Source organism: Macaca fascicularis, chromosome 15 (genome assembly GCF_037993035.2).
Source record: "Macaca fascicularis isolate 582-1 chromosome 15, T2T-MFA8v1.1".
In the NCBI taxonomy this organism is placed as follows: domain Eukaryota; kingdom Metazoa; phylum Chordata; class Mammalia; order Primates; family Cercopithecidae; genus Macaca; species Macaca fascicularis.
The window spans coordinates 36,103,272-36,123,072 of NC_088389.1; the positions used below are offsets into that span (position 1 = coordinate 36,103,272).

A 19,801-nucleotide genomic window follows, 5' to 3' on the forward strand; every position below is an offset into this window, starting at 1 on the left:
TGGGTGCGGGAGCCAGGAAATGAGAGGTTCAGGAAGACAGTGGTCAGCTGCTTTGAATGCTGTAAACAAGCAAGACTGGAGAAAGATTAAGAAGATCAGTGGCAATTAGGAGGTGCGTGGTCACCCTTGAGAGAACAGTACGTGGGCAGTGGAGGCAGAAGCCAGTGTGCTCGTGCTGCGGCCAGGAGGGGACCATGCACATGGAAAGACTTCCTCTAGGTCACGCTCTGCCAGGCCAAGGCACTGACTACAGTCTCCTAGGGGTGGACCAGCAGTGAGCCCCCTTGGCCTAGCCTCCCTGGAAGCCTAGGGTCTTAAGCATCAGACAGGTCCTGGTTACCAGTTGATACTGTTTAGGAGGCACGTGACTCTGAGTGTTGTGTTTAACCTGAGTTTGCTTTGTTTGTTCAGTCACAGCAGCTAACACCGAGTGCTTGCCACATTCCAGGTATTGCTCTGAATGGATTAGCCCATTTAATTCTCACGACAATGCTGGGACATAGGGAGAATTATTATCCCTATTATACAGATAAAGACATCAAGGCACAAGCAGGATAAGAGACTTTTCAAAGATTACCAGCTAGTTGGGAACAGGAACAGGATTCCAACCCACACACTCTGGCTCTGGAGGTACATCTTAATATCTGATCTTAAGGTCTCTGCGTGGCTTAACCAGGGTAATTAATGCCTGTTAGAGTCTCTGGTCCAAAGGAGGGGCTCACTAAGAGTGACTCCCTTTTTTCCCTGACCAAATACAAATGCAAGGTCAGGACACCCTTGTCTGAGAAAGGTCTGTGAGATCAGCCTCATAAGGCCTCATTCACGTCAGTGCAAATCTCATGCAGAATGGCACTCAAAAATAGCTTTGGAAAGTGGGATACAAATGTCATGAGCTCCTGGCATGATGCTGAGTGAAGCTGGTTTTGTGTTCAACACCTGTACTGCAGGAATTGACCGATGCGCCAGCTTGGGTAAGTGGGGAGAGCCCTCAAGGCAAATCAGTCAGTGATGAGTGAAATTAACGAAGTGTGCAGATTTCATCTGCAGTCTGAAGAGGGAGTATCTGACCTGGGATATGCCTACGGAATTACTGAATAAGGGTTCATCGGGTGCTCAGTGTATAGAAGAGAATTAGGATTACCATAGAAAATGAATTGGGTTTAGATGAAATTGAATGCCAAAAAGAAATTACAGTCTAGGCAAAGAATAACTTTTACACATGGTTTCCCCCCACTTATTGTCTGTATTCACATAGCCCTATACTTTGGTGCAGAACTGTGTTTAAACACTAAAATGCTTTGTGTTGCAGATAGGCACTGAGTATGTAATTAAAAGGATCCCTTCATTAGCAGAGATGTACAATGAAAGCTCAAGTTGGCCTTTTCTGCTAATTTTGGAGGTGGTAAAACAGAGGCTAATACAACCGCTGATTACAGTTGTCATAAAGACAGTCTCTTGCTGTTGCCATTAGGAAATTTTTGTTCTCCCAGAGTAGAGACAGGCTTTTCCCAGGGACTGTCAGAGAGCAAGAGGAAGAAAAGATTCATGCTGGCAACCAGAAGTAGAGGGGTGTGGAAATGCAGGGGTAGTGCAGGGGTTTAGCATGTGGGCTGTGGAGACAGACCACCCAGGTTCCAATCCCAGCCTCATCGCTTAGGCCACTGACTTAACCTTCCCACGCTTCAGCGTCCTCAGGTGTAAACTCATGTTAGTAACTGACTAATTGGATTGTTGTGAGAGTTCACTGAAATAATGACTGTATTCACTGTCAGATATTTTTAAGCACCTACTGTATACCGGGAGCTGTGCTGGGGCTGTAGATATAGTCATAAATCAGGCAGTAATGGTGCCTGCCCTTCTGGGAACTTTCCATCTAGAAAAGAAATAGGCATTAAGCACACAGTTATGCAAATAGCCATTGGAGTGTGATAACTACTCTGAAGAAAAATAATGTATACTGTGGGCTTAGCATTGTGCAAGATGCAGATGGAGTTCTCAATAAATTTCTTGATGATGATGATGATGATGATGAAGTACTAAGTCAGGGAGGTTATAGAGAAAGGAATGGTTGATTCTATCTCCAAAAGCCGTGGAAAGCATTTTGGGAAAGGTGAGAGAGAATCTTAAATTTGAAAGATGAGTGTTTTTCAAGTGGATCATTTGTAAAAGGAGGGAGGGATGTGGATGTGGAGGATGAGGGAGGCAGCAACCAGGCCGTGCAGACCTCGAATGCTCGCTCAGGCCTGGGGACCTTGTTCACCGTGCCTTGGCCAGTTGGTGCAGGCAGGGCTTATACTTTGAAAGATTGTTCTCTGGGTTCCAGAGAAAAGCTAAGCACCAGCCAATTCATCTACAGAAAGGCAGTGGCCAACTGTTCAGTAGGTTTAAAGGGGACTCTGAAGTCCTTCAGGCAAAAGGCATTCTCCTCCCTTTCTACCAAGGCAGCTAGAAGAGTCTGAGCTTTTCATTCAGAATTTTGGCCACTCTGGCATTTACGCTCAATAGCTGTGTCATTTTCTTTTCTTCTTTTTCTTTCTTTTTTCTTTTTCTTTGTTTAAACACAGGGTCTTGCTCCATCTCCCAGGCTGGAGTGCAGTGGCACAGCTGGCGGCTCACTGCAGCCTTGTTTCCCAGGTTCAAGCAATCCTCCCACCTCAAGCCTCCCAAATACTTAGGACCACAGGTGCATACCGCCAGAGCTGGCTAATTTTTATTTTTTTGTAGAAGGGGGGTCTCGCTGTGTCACCCAGGCTGGTCTAGATTCAGGGCTTCCAGCAATTCTCCCACCTCAGCCTCCCAAAGTGCTAGGATTACAGGCATGAGCCACTTAACTCTCCCTTCTTCTTCACTCTTTTTTATCTCAAAGGCTCTGGATGGGAAGTCCAGGGGCCTTAGCCTGCCTTTGCCACCCCTGTGGGATGCCTCACCTCAAGCCAGAGACTTGGCCCCACTCCCTATGTATTTCAGAAGGAAAATGAAACATGGTCATTGCTAGTGCCTCTTCTAACTCCAAAATCTGACTTTTTCCATACTTGGGCAGCAGCAAAGTTCTCTCTCATGCATTAACTTCATCCTCAATAGAGAAGGAGGGTGTCAGAGCAGGTGCAGTTAGCTCCCCAGCCAGGCCTGAGAAAATGAGGCACACGTGGAGCGTTTGTTAGGCGGTCCTGGGCAGCCTGAAGTGAGAGTTTCCCAAGGAGGAGCAGCTGAGGAGCAGAAGGTCAATCTAGTGTTTGGTTACATCGGGTGGGGAGTGAGGCAGAAACCCCATATTCTCCTGAGTTCCTGGGGGTGAGTACCAGTCCCTCTAACTGAGGGATGGTGACTAAACAATGGACACCTTGAGATGATGATACTCGTGAGAGAAAGATGTCAGCAGTTATAATCCAAGTGGCAAACAGGTATTGAGATGCTGTGTCCATCTTCTCTGCTAATCCTAACATCAGCCCTATAGGTTAGGTGCCATTATTATTCCTGTTTTATATTAGAGGAAACTAAAGCTTTGAGGTTATATGACTTGCCCGAGATCACACAGCTTGTGAGTGGCACAGCTGGGATTTCAACCATGCCCTGATCTGCCCCCAAAGCCCGAATTCCAGACCCTCTGCAACACCAGGCCCACAGCCAGGGAGGAGGAGCCGACTGGAGCACCCCTCCTTGGCCTGTGTGCACAGAATGTTTCACTGCCTCTAACCGTGCTGCAGGCCCAGTGGGCAAGAGGGATGATGACAAAGACACGCGCTCCATGCTCAGGGCCGGCAGGGCAGAGAGCCCTGTTGGAAAAGAAGCTTATTGGGAGGTCTTTGTAAAATGAGCTGTCAGCTCCTTCATCCGTAAAATGAGAGGGCTGGGCCCAATGACCCCAAAAGGCCTTTCCAGCTCTGAAATAGCATGAGTTCTGGGTCTGTGGGAGCCAGGGCATTAGAGTAAGTCCTTATGCTTGTCCTTCAGTTAATGCGTTGCCTGGCCCTGCCTGAAAATGCTCCTGCAGCAACTCCAGGCCTGGCAGCTCTGGGAATCCATCCCCGGGCAGGGAGAGATCTAGTCTGCTGTTGTCGCCATGGGGTCCTTTGTTAATTCATATAGTCGACAAACATTACAAATATTACATGTCAGCAATTCGTGGGAGCCTGGAATGTAAAGTAACAGATTGACTTGTTTGGCAAACAAAATGAAGCAGCCAGATGAGCACTGGTGCCCTCCCGAGAAGTCACACTGAAGACAGTTACAAGACCCCCAAGCAGATTCTTCTTGATGTTTTGTGGAAAGCCTGTTTTGAGTCCTAAACAATGTGGCCGTTTTGTGCTAGGCGTAGGCTCCATCCTCCTGCTTAAGCCTCACACCACCCCATAAAGCCAAAGACTTCTCTCCATTGCAAGGGAGGGGAAAATAAGATCGGTGAAGTTGTGTAACTACATCAAGTGAGCATGATGGCGTGGAAAGCGCCTGGGCTTTGAGGTCAAAGCTGAGCCACCTTAGGAAAGTAGGTTAACCTCTCTGAAGCTCGCTTTTCTCATCAGTGAAATGGGACCATTTGTAATACCTAATTCAAAGGATTCTTGCTAGGGTCAAAGGAGATGTTACAAATAACCGGCCTGACTCTCGAGGTCCTCAATGCCTGACAGCTCCTCGTGTATGGAGGCCGCATGACGCAGTGGTTAGAAACAAGGATGCTGGAGCCTGCCTGTCTGGGTTTCTGCCCCAGATTCACAACATATTGGTTTGTATCCTTGTGCCTTGGTTTCCTCACCTGTAAAATGGGGATCATATTAATAATAACACCTGCTTTGTAGGATTTTATCAAGATTAAATTTTTTTAAATTGCAGTTCCTGGCACATAGTATGTGCAATTAATATCATTGCCATTGTGTTTCGTTGTGTTTTGATGTTTTGTCACTGTTGATGATATGCTACGGAGGAAAGTCATCAAGTGAGGTGGAAGTGGTCTGGCCACGGTTTGTGGGGAGGAAGGGTCGTTGTGTGAAGGGGAACAGGTGGGAATAGGCTCAGCATGGGTCTAGGTCTTAGAGGGACTTGGATGGCAGACAGAGCTCTCTCGTTAAGTCCTTTCCTTGTCACTGTGGAAGCCCACGCCTCACCTGTTTTAGAGTCTGTCACCTTCCCTTCAAGTCGCCTGGCATCACCCGTCAGGCAAATGGGGCTTCTGTGGTAGCAGGGATTTATCAAGCGACAAAGCTGGGCTATACAGTAAAGTTTATTTTTAGTGACTTCATCCTCCACTTCTTTAAATTAGCTGCAGGGCTAATTTGAGGGACTTCTTTGGTGCATGGTTAGCATTTTCTGCAGGAATGCCAACATGATACATGTGCATTTGGAATCTGCTAGTGACTGAGGGGACTCGCCTTGGCCAAACAGCAGGGAAGGGGACCTGTTTATGTCCCTTTGCCATGCGGCACCACTGCCACAAGGCTCTCCTGCCAAGCCACGGGGCTGCCTGGGAACGTGATCCAGGGTGTTCTCTCCCCTTTTGTCCCACATATTCAAGCAGTAGTTGCTAAATCTGCGTGTCTAAAGCTCCCTGTCTCTATGCCCATTACAACTGCCCTAGTTCAGGTCTCATTTTCTTTCACCTAGACCAGTGATTCTTAGACTTTAGCCTGCATCAGAATCACCCACAGGGCTTGCTAAAACAGATTGCCCAGCCCGCTCAGAGTTTCTGAGTCAATAGGTCTTGGGTGAGATCCAAGAATGTGCATTTCTAACAAGTTATCAGGAGGCACCGATGCTGCTGGGCTGGGGACCGCATTTTCAGAATCGTTGACCTAGACTGTTCCAGTAGCTTTCTAGTACCATCCACCGTTCCCCTCTTAATTCAGAATGCATAGTGCTAACAGATGTATTCATCTGCACCACGATGTTAATCTTGCCATTCCTTTCCTCAAAATCCACCACATTCTTCTCATTCCCTACACTACTATGTCCGAGCACCTTTCTCTCACATTCAGCGTCCTGTATGACCTAGACCCATGCTGGCTCGCTCATCATCACACTGCCAAGTCACTGTTTATATATGGGTCTTGTCTTCCCTCACTTGGTCACATGCTTCTGGGTGACAGGGACTGTGTCCACCTCACTCTTATATCCGAGGCCTCTGGGCATGTGAGTGCTTGGAACATGTTTCACGGATGAATAAATTATTGAAGGAATGCTTAACTAGAGATGGAAATTAAGCAACTTTTCGGCAACTAGAATTTGACCTTGCTAGACCTACTTCTCTGCTTTGTTAATTTCTGGAACGGTATACTGCTTATACATAAGAAGAAAAGTATCTGATTTGATTTAAATCAAATTATCACAAAAGCTATATAGTGAACTAAGCGTGGGGTGTGTTGTGAGACAGTCCCAAGTATAAATCCTGATTTCACTACTGATTGGGTGAGCTTGGGCAAGTATTCAGCCTCTCTGGGCCTGTTTCCCAATCTGTAAAATGGGAATCGTTTCCACCTACACTGTAGAATTGTTATGAGAAACAAATGAAATAATATAGGTAAGTTGCTTGGAGCAGTATTTGACATGTAGTAGGCCCTTGATAAATTGTGATTTTTAACAGTTAACTTTCCAGGCAAAATAGAGATAGGTGGTTTTTCACAAGTTTCAATGAAAAAGAATTCCATTTTATTTGAAAAATGCTAATAGATAAAACATTCCAGAACTCTTTGACCTATTTTGATGAATCAAGGATATACCAAATTCATTTTTTTTATTATCCCAAAGGACTAGTCAATTTGATTTATATTTTCTTTACCAGTCACTTTTATTTCATAAGCTTGACATTTCCATTAAAATGCTATTAAGTAAAAACAGGATCTTACATATTTGTGATGGCTTGGATCTCAATGTGATAATTGGAATTATCTCCAGCAAAGATTCCATTTCTCATTGTTTTATTTCCTCTTACATATCAGCTATATCTTTAGTGCCTTCTTCCAGTTGAGTAAAACCACTTCCCTCTGAATTTGTGGTTGAGTCCATGAAAATGATATCTCTGGCTTTGAAGACTCTTTTCATCATGAGGTTATTAATTGCGATTCAGGAATGATGGGAAATGGTGGTCATCCACTAAATACAGCAACCCTTGAAAGAAATTTGAAAGGCTATTGCAAGAAGAAAAAACAGACTCATTCTGCAAGGCTCTGGAGGCAGGATGGGCGGCAGGAATTGGACCCTGGAGAAAGACATTCGCTGGTTACCACTGGGAACACCTTTCCAGTCTGAGGTGTCCTAGAGGTGGTGGGGTTCCCATCACCAGGGCAACCCCAGCTAAGCCTACGATCCTGGATGATGTGCTGATCAAATGACTGGCTGGTGTTAATGTCCTTATCTATCTGGGTTTAAATTTCTTTTCTAGAATCATTTCAAAAATGTTCTGGAACTAGATAGTGGTGACAGTTACACAACAATGTGAATGCCTGAAACACCACTGAATTGTCCACTTGAAAATGGTTAAAATGGTGAGCTTTATGTTTATTATTATACTACGATAAAATAATAAATGACATCGTTGGACGGAGTGATCTCCAAAGCCACTTCTAGCTATAAGATTTTATGCTTCCTTGCTAACAAGGTGAAACCCCGTCTCTACTAAAAATACAGAGAAAAAAAATTAGCTAGACGGGGTGGCACGCACCTGTAGTCCCCAGCTACTTGGGAAGCTGAGGCAAGGAGAATCGCTTGAACCTGGGAGGCAGAGGTTGCAGTGAGCCGAGATGATGCCACTGCACTCCAGCCTGGGTGACAGTGCGAGTCTCCGTCTCAAAAAAAAAAAAAAGATTTTATGCTTCTGAGAGGGAGTACGTCACTCAGGGGACTGATCACTGACTCTATTTAGTCAATTGACAGACCATGTGACACTAGATCTCTAACTGAGGGGGAATGGTTAATTAATACAGAATATTTCATGTCATGAGAAATTACACTCATGAAAACACTTAATACCATGGGAAGATACTTACAATGTAGGATATAAAAAGAAGGATTTGGAATACACGTAATGCAATCCTAACTTCATAAATATAGATAAGAAATCAAAATGTTAATAGTGTTGATCTCAAATTTGTAGAATTACAAATGATTTTAATTCCTTTATACATTTCTCAGAATGTCTACAAAGAGCATGACTTACAATTATAATCTTTAAAAAAACTCTTTAAAATAAAAAATCAATAATTCCACATAGGATTTGTAACCCGCAATGTGAATTATGATGTGTATTTGAATAATGGGGTAGTGGGTCAGAGGCAGTGGCTCACACCTATAATCCCAGCACATTGGGAGGCTAGCCAAGGCAGGAGGATTGCTTGAGGCCAGGAGTTCAAGACTAGCCTGGTCAATGTAGTTAGACCTTATCTCTACAAAAAAACTTAAAAATTAGCCAGACTGGCCAGGCACAGTGGCTCACACCTGTAATCCCAGCACTTTGGGAGGCTGAGGCGGGTGGATCACTTGAGGTCAGAAGTTCGAGACCAACCTGGCCAACATGGCAAAACCCCATCTCTACTGAAAATACAAAAATTAGCCAGGCATGGTGGCACACGCCTGTAATCTCAGCTAATCAGAAGGCTGAGACAAGAGAATCACTTGAACCCAGGAGGCAGAGGTTGCAGTAGTAGTGAGCCAAGATCACGCCACTATACTCCAGCCTGGTTGACAGAGCAAGACTCTGTCTCAAAAAAAAAAAAAAAAAAAAAAAAAAAAAAAAAAAAAGCCAGGCTAATGGTGGTACACACCTGTAGTTCTAGCTACTCAGGAAGCTGAGGCAAGATTGTTTGAGCCCGGGTGCCTAGGCTCAGCCTAGGCTACAGTGAGCTGTGGTTGTACCACTGCACTCCAGCCTGGGTGACAGAGTGAGCTCCTATCTCTAAAAAAAAAAAGAAGAAAAAGAAGAAGGACTGAGTATGGTGGCTCATGCCTGTAATCCCACCACTTTGGAAGGCTGAGGCCAAGGCAGGTGGATTGCTTGGGGTCAGGAGTTCAAGACCAGCCTGACCAACATGGTGAAATCCCGTCTCTACTAAAAATATTTAAAAAAAAATTGACCGGGCGCGGTGGCTCAAGCCTGTAATCCCAGCACTTTGGGAGGCCGAGACGGGTGGATCACGAGGTCAGGAGATCGAGACCATCCTGGCTAACACAGTGAAACCCCGTCTCTACTAAAAAATACAAAAAACTAGCCGGGCAAGGTGGCGGGCGCCTGTAGTTCCAGCTACTCGGGAGGCTGAGGCAAGAGAATGGTGTGAACCCGGGAGGTGGAGCTTGCAGTGAGCTGAGATCCGGCCACTGCACTCCAGCCTGGGCGACAGAGCAAGACTCCATCTCAAAAAAAAAAAAAAAAAAATTTAGCTGGGCATGCTGGCACACACCTGTAATCCCAGCTACTTGGGATGCTGAGGCAGGAGAATGGCTTGAAGCAAAAAAAAAAAAAAAAAAAAAAAAGAGTAGAATTACAGTAGTAAAATAGAAACAGCAGTGGATCAGTGGCTTATTAGAACTGAATTATAATTCCAGTTCAGCTAGACGATACAGGTGCAACACCTTACCAAGCCTCAGTTTCTTCTTCTGGAACAGGGGCATTGTCATAACTGCACAGAGTGGAGTGAAGAGCAGATGGCCGCCTGACTGTGGACGGTTCTGCCCACTGAGGAGTCCTTTGAGCTATTTTCATTGTTATAGAGTGTATTCCAACTGTACATTTCCAAATCTTTCCTTGAATAAAAACTTACTGAGTGCTTATAAAGTCATTGATTGCCACTTACCCAGTAATTTAAGGGCTAATTTCCGATAAGAGTGTCGCCTTTTTTCTCATCTTTCTTCCTATAACCTTAATGGGAAAACGTTTCATTTCATCTGAAAAGCAACCACCTGATATTTACTGTCTTAAGTTCAAGGTGATGATGACAAAATCATTTTAGCTGGAGGAAAATTGCAGTCCTTTGGGCACATTTGCCTCTCCCAAAGAGTCAGGACTCTCCTCTTTGTGGGACGGAGCATTTCGTTCCTTAAAACCCTCCACACTGTTGAAGTTGAAAAGAGATTTAAAGAGATTTTTCCCTCGTGCTTTTCTGCTTCTGCCCTCTGCCTGTCCTTGCTTTGAGACCAGCATCAAGACCCACTAAGGAGAAACCAGGAATAAGCCTTCCAGGGCTTTTTAGTCACACAAGGGAGTTTTTCCCAGAGGCTGGCTCCTTGAACTGGGATGAAGGGAGGACCGTTTGTGTAGGGCTATCAAGCATGTTGTTTCGCTGTTGAATTTAAAAGTGCTTACAAGTTACAAAACATTGTAACCTTAATATTTTGAGGCTTATGTTGCAAACTTTTTCAGTTCAACAGATTCAATGAGACTTTCTCAAACACCAAGTATGTTTCAGGTCCTATAGAAATAGGAGTGACATTTCTATATGAAACAGATGTAGGCGTTCAGTGAGCTCACAAAATGGTGAGAGAGACTGGCATGTAAACCAGTGCAGTGCAGGCATAACAAAGCAAACAAGGAAGCACGTCCAAGGAATGGGGGTGAGGCATGAGAGAGAGGGACCCGTGTGGTCAAGAAGCCATCTCAGCTGGTTTTGAAAGTGGAACAGAAGTGTGCCAGGCAGCCAGGGCCAGAGGAAAGCAGGCACAAAGACACCCAGATGGCCCAACCTGAGCACTGATGGTATGCTTGCTTGGAAATGAAAGCACTGGGCATGAGGTCATTTAATAAAGAGTAGAGAACAGGCCTTGGTACCATTAATAGCACCACGTCTCAGTACCACGAGATGCCACCCTAATTTTCCTGGATCAGTTAGTCAACCAGGAAGCATTTACTGGCCATGTATAACATGCTCAAGGTTCTGTCTCAGGAATGAACACAGCAGGTGGCAGAGGGTTTACACCTGGCCCCAGATCCCAACAGGATAGGACGCAGGAGTGGGAACTGAGGTGCAGTTGCAGAGAGGGCCCTTGAGTGTGGAAGGGAACTGGGTGTCCAGGGAGCATGGAGTCTCTGGTTCCAGGGCAGGCCAATGAGTGGCACATTGGGAGGAGCAGTGCACAAGGCTTGGGCTGGAACAGTGTGCCTGGCTGGGGGGAAGATTGGAAATGAGGAAGCCCAAGAAGAGCTCGGGAAGGGCCTCAAGTGCCAGAAAGAGCAGTACAGACTCGGGAGTCCTCAGTGGTTTTAGCAAGTGAGTGACTCAGCCAGGGTGGCCTAAAAAGAGGTGACTTAGGTGCCAGTTTGGAGGATGGATCTATGGATGGGCAAGGCCAGAGGCAGGAGGGCCTTTTCTACAGTCCAGGCAGGGGCAGAGCAGCAGGGGTTGGCTTCAGGACTAAGGAGGCAGAACTAGCCGAGGAGGAGTCGGCGTTTATTCTGTGCTTTCCTGTTGGGTAACTGGCAGATGGTTGTGACATTCAAGGAGATGGGGAATGTAGATTTGGGGCGAGGGGGAATAATATGTAGGTCTAAGATGAGAAGAACATTCTGAGCTAGAGGTGGATATTTAAGAGTTATTAGCTGCTAGTTTTCTTGAACATCAAAATAATTTCTGAATAAACTATCCAGACTAAGGAATCACTACACTATAATCATTTTTTGTATGAATTCCAAATTTTAAAAAACAGTTAAGCCAGAAATATAATTGTTTCTATTCCTAGAATTCGGTAGCTGATGCATCTTTGCAAATTGTTCGTTGAACTGTGTTCTGGCTTCTTGCCAGTCCTCGATGAGATTTTTATATTTCTTAATTATTCAATTACTACCCATAAGTAAGAGTTTGAAATCAAACCTAGACTGCTACATAATAAAGTATTCTCTTGAATCACGAGTACAGTAAAGGAAGGTTTTCATACTGGGAAACCAGGATGGTAGAAGGAGGAAGCACACATTTCTAGCCCTGGCTCTGCCTTGGTTTCACGTTCTGGCTTTGCTATGTGCTGGCTGTGTGAGCTTGGGCAGGTCACTTCTCTGTGGTTAGTCTTGCTGTCTGTAAAATAAAAATACTGATAATGCTGCCGCCTGAGGAGGTTGTAAATCTCAAGTAAAGGAGAAACTGCAAGGGAAAGTGTTATATCATTAATTCTTTGTGTGCTTCAGGTCTCAGCAGCTTGAAAAACCATTCGCTGGAAAGGAAGATGCTTTGGACGGCGAGCTGACCAGTGCTCCAGACTGCAACACCAACCCCGAAGCCCACCTGCCTTCCATTTGCCTCAAGCAGGTGTTCCCCAAGTATGCAAAGCAGTTCAACTACCTGCGCCTGGTGGACAGGATGGCAAATTTGTTTATCCGGTTCCTGGGCATCAAGGGGACAATGAAGTTGGGGCCAACAGGCTTTCGTACCTTCATAAGGTCAGTGAGAACAGCCTCCTCTGGCTTGGGCTTTGAGCCGGGTGGAGTCCAGTCTCACATCTGGCAGGTCAGGTCTCCCTGACTGCACTTGGGAGAATCTGTGGTGCTGGGTCAGTCCTCCATTTGAGCATAGATTAGCCTAGTGGCTGGTACATGGTAGACTCTCATTTGTTGAGTGAATTAATGAATATGATGCATGTGACAGCATTTGCAACCTTATGTTCATGATTAAAAAACAACTCTGTGCCTACCTTGAGCTGAGTCCTGAAAACGCATACTAATAATCGCCCCTTGGAGTCAGGCAGACCTTGCACTTCTTAAACCGGGCTTCTCCCAGTGGTGCATGGCTGTGTGCCTGGCGTTCGTGAAGCCACAACAGAGAAGCAAGGCACATCTTTCCAAAGTGTCAGTTTCAGGAGGGAAAAGTTAAATAATTCAGCTGATAAATATTTTAATGCATTTGTTCTAATATAAAAATAACACGGCTATATTTTAGAGCATAATGCAAAATTTGCATGAATTTTCAAGATAAAACATGAGATAAAGAAATTATATCTTTGCTGCAGCCTGCAAAGTAAGCAATTGCCACTTGGTTTCCTGAGATTACACATTAATCTCCCTCTACCCTGTGGGGACACTTTGGGGCAATACAGCAGCATTTACTAGCTTCTAGGGCAAGTAACCCTAAGGCAAGGCAAAGAGCACCCCTAAACCTCAATACATCTATCCTGTAAAATGAGGATAAAGCTGCCTGTGCCCTACAATAGTGTGTGTAAGATTAGTTCAGATTGCATAGAAACATCTAGCAAGTGGTAAGTGATCAATAAATGTCAGTTTCTTCTTACAAGGTTAAAAGAATTCCGTGAAATTATATGTATATTTATATATAATTTATATAGATATATATATGGTCCTACACAGAGTCTCGATCAAAGAAGGTTCCCACTTAGTATGTGTTAATCTAATAACTCTAGATCCCTTTAACAAATATGAATGGGTGACAATATGGAAATGTTCCTTAGCAAGTAATTGTATCCTATACACCTCATGGAGTATGTCTGCGAGCACTCAATATGGCTGTTGTTTTTCCCATCACTGATTTTAATATTTTTGTCTTGCACCTCAAAGTCACACTTTTCACAGCTTTTTTCACTAAAATAATTAGAAGTTTTGAGTGGGAAACCACTTTTGTCAAAGGCATGTCTCCAAAGAAGTTTTATAAATTCTAACTCTAGCCCTCTGCTATTCCTGACAGGATGGTACACAAAAGTATTGGCAGGAATTTTGCCGTTTCAGTACACCTGAAGTAGTATTTTTGCAAGATGACTTTGAGAAGGGCTTTGTGTTAGTTTCAGGGGGTAGGGCGGGTGGGGGAGGGAAGCCCAGTGGAAAGAGGACAGGCTTTGGGATCAGACGGGTCTGGCTTCAGAGCCAAGCACATTACTTAATAGCTGTGTGGCTTTGGGCAAATTCCTTATCTTCTCTGCACTCAGTTCTCTCATCTGCAAAATGGGAACAATCATCCCTGCCTTGCAGGATTGTTGTGAGGTTGGGATAATATATCATAGAGCAGCTGGCCTGATGCCTAGTTCATGGGAGCTGCTTGTTTGGTGGGAGTCTTGTGGTTATTATTTCCATCAGGCAGTGGGAATTTTCAAAAAAGTCGATAGGCACTTATTATTTGCACTGAAAAGACTGCCTGACATGATACTCTGGGACTCATTTAGGAATTACATTTGGCTTTCAGTAATAGGTAACCACCTACAAATGGCTTAAATAGTAACTTTCTTTCATATAACAGGAACTTTTGCAGTGGGGGTTCTAGAGCTGGTTAATGACTCCACAATATGATCCATGTTCCACTTTCTGTCTTTTTGCTCATCCATCCTAAGTGCGTACTTCCACTTCAGGGTTGTCTTATGGTCACAAGAGGGCTGCTGAAAATCCAGTCATCATGGTTGAATTCCAGACAGAAAGGGGAAGAAGGGGAGGAAGAAAAAAGGCCTCCACAGATGAATTAGATCCCTTCAAAAGCTTTCCTGGAAGCTGTATTCAGTGACTTCCACTTCTATCTTACTGGCTACCACCATCTGCATAGGAAGCTGGGAAATACAATTATTCTAACTGTGCATAGTGCTATCCCATTATAGTGAAAAAGAGAAGAAAGAGAACAGATAGGTAGGCAGGCTCTGCCCCTTTGTGATTCCTGGACCTTGTAACATAAGGAAACAGCTTAGTGACAGAGGCCCCAGGTCATGAGTGCACTTATGGGCACTGTGGAAGTATTTGGGGCCCCGGAGAATGATGAGATTGAGCAAGCTGGGGTGCTTCTCTCAGCATAAGATGTCTGTGGGCACAGATCTTTGGAGCAACGGCAGAAGCTTTCTTGGCCCTCCCCAGCCTTTACACCATCACACAGAAAACTCAGTTCAAGATCAGAGAGCATGAAGGAATGGCTTGGCTTCGTGTGGATGATATCTTGGGAGTTGCACGGAACCCTGGTCCTGTGAGATCTGTTCTAGCTCAACATTATGCTATAAAGGATTATGTCTGGTTTAACCTAACAACTGTTACTGAGCACCTGGTAGCCATGGGACGTTCAAAGGCAAATAATGGGACCCTGCCTGCCCTCAAAGGACTGTCAGTCTAATAGCATGCAATGAACACGTCATTAAAGGCAATGTTTTGGCAGAGTCATGGGGCGGTGGCTCATGGACTCCCCCGCAGGGTGGCATTCAGAGTGCTACAAGCACAGAATGGAGGAGGCTTCCTCTACCTGGTGGAATCAAGGCAGGCTCCCAAAAGGAGGCAGGGTTTGGACTGCTAGAGGCAGGATTTTTCCAGGCAGCAGGGAGAGCCTGAGAATGGATGGCATGTATAGCCCAAATTTAGAAGTTAGGTTTATCATCTAGGCTAAATTGCTGGTAGAAACGGAAATGCTTCCTTTTTACTCCTAATAAAGTCCTACTCAAACAGAAGAGAGAGGAGGAGATTTGAAAAATTGCTTATGGTAAGAATCACCATCTCACTTGCCTACAGGTTCGGCAGGAAGCATCAACTATCACAGAGGGCTGGGTAGACAAGGTCGGGGCGGGAGGGCAGGCTGTGGCAAGCTGGAGAGCACATCCCATATCTAAAGGAAGGCTGCTGCTGGGCTCATATCACCAGAGCTTTTTATTTTTCAATCCTAAATATCTACATAAAATCTCAATACACATCTACAAATGTTGGCAATTTGACAAATAATTTTAAATACTGGATTCAGTGAAAGCATGACTGCCCATAGATACCATCAGTGGGTGACCTCTGGTATGAGAGGAAGGAGGTGCCTATTAAGAGGACTGCTATGCCTCTTGAAAAGAAAGCAGAATTGAGAATGGTTCTAACCAAGAAGATTCCTAAAATGCTCTCAGGTTGGAACCAGGTGAGATAAAAAATATAGCCACAAATCTGTCTCTACGTGATAGGCTTTATGACTTTTCACCCTTTTGCTCTCCACAATTAAGGGCATTTGCATGAAAACCCAGGTTTTGCCACATTAGAGACTATTAGGTCCTGCAACTATCATTCCCAATCAGTGGCCAAGCTCATTAGGGAGCCATGGTGACCGTGACACTGAGAACCACTTCTTCAAGTGGGGACCAGGCAGCCAGTGCTCAGGGACTCAGACTGAGCTCCTCTCCCTCCTCCCTCCCTTCCCAACAAATGTCTGTAGTAATTAAGAATGCAGGAAGAAATGGAGAAAGCATTGCACAACCATTAATAAGTTTTTCTTGGTTTTTCTTTTTCTTTCTTTCTTTCTTTTTTTTTTTTTTTTTTTTTGAGACAGAGTCTTGCTCTGTTGCCCAGGCTGCAGTGCGGCGATGCAATCTCGGCTCACTGCATCCTCCACTTCCCAGGTTCAAGTAATTCTCCCGTCTCAGCCTCCTGAGTAGCTGGGACTACAGGCGTGCACCACCATACCTGGCTAATTTTTGTGTTTTTAGTAGAGATGGGGTTTCACCATATTGGTCAGGCTGGTCTTGAACTCCCGACCTCAGGTGATCCACCCGCCTCAGCCTCCCAAAGTGCTGGGATTACAGGCGTGAGCCATGCACCTGGCCGGATTTTTCTTTTTCAATTGTACCAGAAAATCCTAACAGCAACCTAATCATAAAAGATGAGATTCTCTGCCTTTAGATTTCTCTGAGTATGTTCAGTCTTGCCGGCTAAATTTAACAGCATGAATTTTCTCTTGCTAACAACCCTTCTCTCTCTCTGTTCCACTTTGGTTTAAATTTTGCTTCATTATGAATTAATAATATTTATGCCATATGTTAAATCAAACCAAGTGCCCTTCTCAGGAGCACTTTGAAAAAGACATATTCGCTGGCGAGATACACTCCTCTCAGCACTCCCACGCAAATGGCAGAAGTTGAACTTGCTTTTCATCTGTTCTACCCACTCTCTCTCTCCAAGCTCCTTGAAGAGAACTAGAGGGAAGAAAATAATAAACACTCCGATTGAATTTATTTCCAGTGTCCATCTCTCATAATGTGCTGCATAGATCAGCAGTTTTCGGAGTGAATTATGCTAATGCCAGTCTGGCCATATTCTATTTTTCTTTTTCACCAAGAAATGAGAAATAATGAACTGTTCTTCTCTCGTCTAGACTTAACTCTCTCTAACCGGCTTTTCATGTCACTTCCTCAGGAGGCACATAATAGTAGCACACATTACCATGAATTAAGTGCCTCTTTTCTTCTTTCTTTTTTAACATTTTATTTTATAATAATTGCTGGGGTGTGAAGCCACCTTTTCCCCAAGAAATAGACAGTATCTGATTGATTTTTCAGCTTGATGGCTATCTTGGAGGAAGATGCATTTTTGTCATTCTTCTTCCATTGGATTACTGATTTGGGGGGCATCTATGTAATTCACAAATGAAAATTTTTACAAGTGTGTCCCACATCAGACTTGGACATCAATTTGCATATGCTGCATTTTTCATGATGGCAGCCCAGAAATTAAGCAGTTTGCCAAAACCAGGTTTATTTCTAGGAAATGCAGCAGCTTCTCTGTACCGCAAGCATTTGCTTCATGTGAGGTTCTCCCACTGGGTGGCTTCTGATCCTGGGCCTCCTTCTAGGTTTTTCTTCCTTTCCCCTTTCCCCTTCCACTCCCTTTTATCATAAGATTATATTAACATGCTTCATAATGGATAGCTGTGGGGGACTTTATTCTCTCAGAGGCAACATGGTGTGTTAGAATGTTCTAGAATAGGAGCGTAAGGCGCCTTGCTTCCCCCTCTGTCATTAACTCCTCAGTGACTTTGCTAATCTCCCCTGCTTCTGTGACCATCCTTTTCCAGCCGTATTGCACGCCTTGGATATCAATGGCCTTTCAAAGCCATACCTTTTAAACTGGAGTTGTCTTCTTGCCCCCCTAGATGTTTAGGTAGTGTGGTTTTTAAAAAATAAATATTGATCATTTGTTAACTTTCACATTATAGAATCCTCTCCAGAAAAAAAAACAACAACAACAAAACTTCTTTTCTGCACAGAGAAGGATGAACACAAAAGAAATTCTATAAATAGGATTTTATGGAGTGGAAAAAGTTGGTTCCTAAATTTCCCATGAGATGTCAGTAGTTGTTAAGAGGAAATGAGAATGATCGTTTCAAATCTTTCTATATTTGGACTCCTAATGAACTTAAATGATTTGTGATTCTTTCCCATCATATGTGCCCAAATTCCTTTGATTCTGGGGAAACACACACACACACACACACACACACAATTTCTTCAAACTGGTTCTACATCAGAGAGGAAGGATGCGAACTGCCATTTGCCACTTCCCCATGCATGCCAGGCACTGAGCTAGTCCTTAAAAGATCCTTGTATGGTGAACAGTCTTTTTCTCACTGTACAAATTGAAATTTGCTAATGTAGATGCAGAGAGCTTCCATGACTTGCACAAGGTTACACAACAAAGCCAAGATTCAAACTCGTGTGTATTTGACTCCAAAGCTCATCTTTTCCATGCACACTTTTAACCTATCCTTTCCTAGAAACTTTTCTGGCTTCTCATGATACCCTATTTCTCGGACTTTTCTTCCACTGAAGAATTTATCCTTCCACTCATTAGTCATTTGAGGAACTGCATCCCCAGGCATAAGGGAAAACTGTTCTCAATGATTAAGAGCCACATTTTTACTGCAGACTCTAAGATCACGTACAGTCTCTGAGAGCGGTATCCAAGGCCCATTCAGCTCTTCCTTGCTGTCCAAGCCCAGAATACTGCCTACACAGAGAGGGCACAAATAAATTTTCATTGAGTAGATAGATGGATGAAAAATTCATTCCAAAGTCTTGATATCTTGACCGTTGGAGTCATTCATTTCCTGTTTGAGTTTGTTGAGAATGTTTGGTAACCACAGGGCAAATCCAAGCACCCTGGTTGTCTTAGCCCCAGCCCCATATCCCAAAGCTTCCAACAGGAGTGCTTTAGAGACTCCAACCTACTGGTCCCTGGCCTGAGACCTGGTTTCTTGATTCCTGAATCCCTCCTGCAGCCCTGGACTGGGCCACCTCCCCACAGCTCCCAAGCCCACTACTCTTATCTTCCAAGGAAGGGCTAGATGTGAATTCCAGCTGTGTGACCTTGGGCAAGTCATGTCCCATCTCTTGAGCCTCAGCATATGCTTCATTGAAATGGTACTAGGAATACCACCCTCAAAGAATGGTTAAAATCCAGACAGCTAATGAGCAAGAAAAGCCCTAGCATACAGATGGTGCCCAAGAAATGCCTACAGAATCAAGATTCTTTTAAGGCATTTGCATTTCCTGCCTACCGCAGCCAGCATGGATCCCTCCTCTGTCCCAGTAGCAGATGTTGCAATCAACTGTATTCGCAGGCATCACTAGGGAGGAAGAGTTACCTTGGAAAGGGAATAAACGGAGAATTTCTGTTTTAAATTACGGCTCCTGCTAGAGGTTTGACACTTCTATTTTCTACCTGTCAGAAAAAAAAAAAAAAACTATATACCACTGGTGAGTGTGGTTTCCCTTTTAATACTCCATTAACCCACAGAGCAAGCCAGGCAGCGCTCCTGTCTTGTGGAAGAGCAGGTAGCCCAGAGGACACTGATATGATAATTAGAGGACACTGTGGCTGTTCCTAATGAAGCTTTGTAAATTAGCAATGCAGGCTGTTAGAATACCCTGGGAGAGACTGGATCATCGTCCCCCACAGAACCCAGTAAATAGCCGTCTTGGTGACAAGTGATGTGAAAACCTCTGCGTCCATTGACATGTGGTTACTGGGGCTCAATAACTGTGTGCTGATGTGCTTTGAAGTCTGCCACCGTGACTTGGGATTGAAATACAGAGCAGGAGCCCAGGAGGAAGCAGGGTGTGCATTGATGGCCTGGGAAATATAGGCGGGAAGAAAGGAAGGGAGGAGGGAGGAAGGGGGCAA

At 44.5% G+C, this 19,801-nt stretch overlaps 1 protein-coding gene across 6 annotated transcripts in view; it reads left to right on the forward strand.

The window, feature by feature from the left end:
- Positions 1-19,801, forward strand: part of TTLL11 (tubulin tyrosine ligase like 11) — a 273,135-nt gene that overhangs the window by 208,631 nt on the left and 44,703 nt on the right. For all 6 annotated transcript variants that reach the window (XR_012424416.1, XR_012424417.1, XM_005580892.5 and 3 more), the window contains one exon: positions 12,092-12,343. Coding sequence is in view for 4 of the 6 variants with exons in the window: in XM_005580892.5 (XP_005580949.3) it covers positions 12,092-12,343 (252 nt within the window). In the remaining 2 variants the exon portion in view is untranslated. The remainder of the gene's footprint in view (positions 1-12,091; positions 12,344-19,801) is intronic.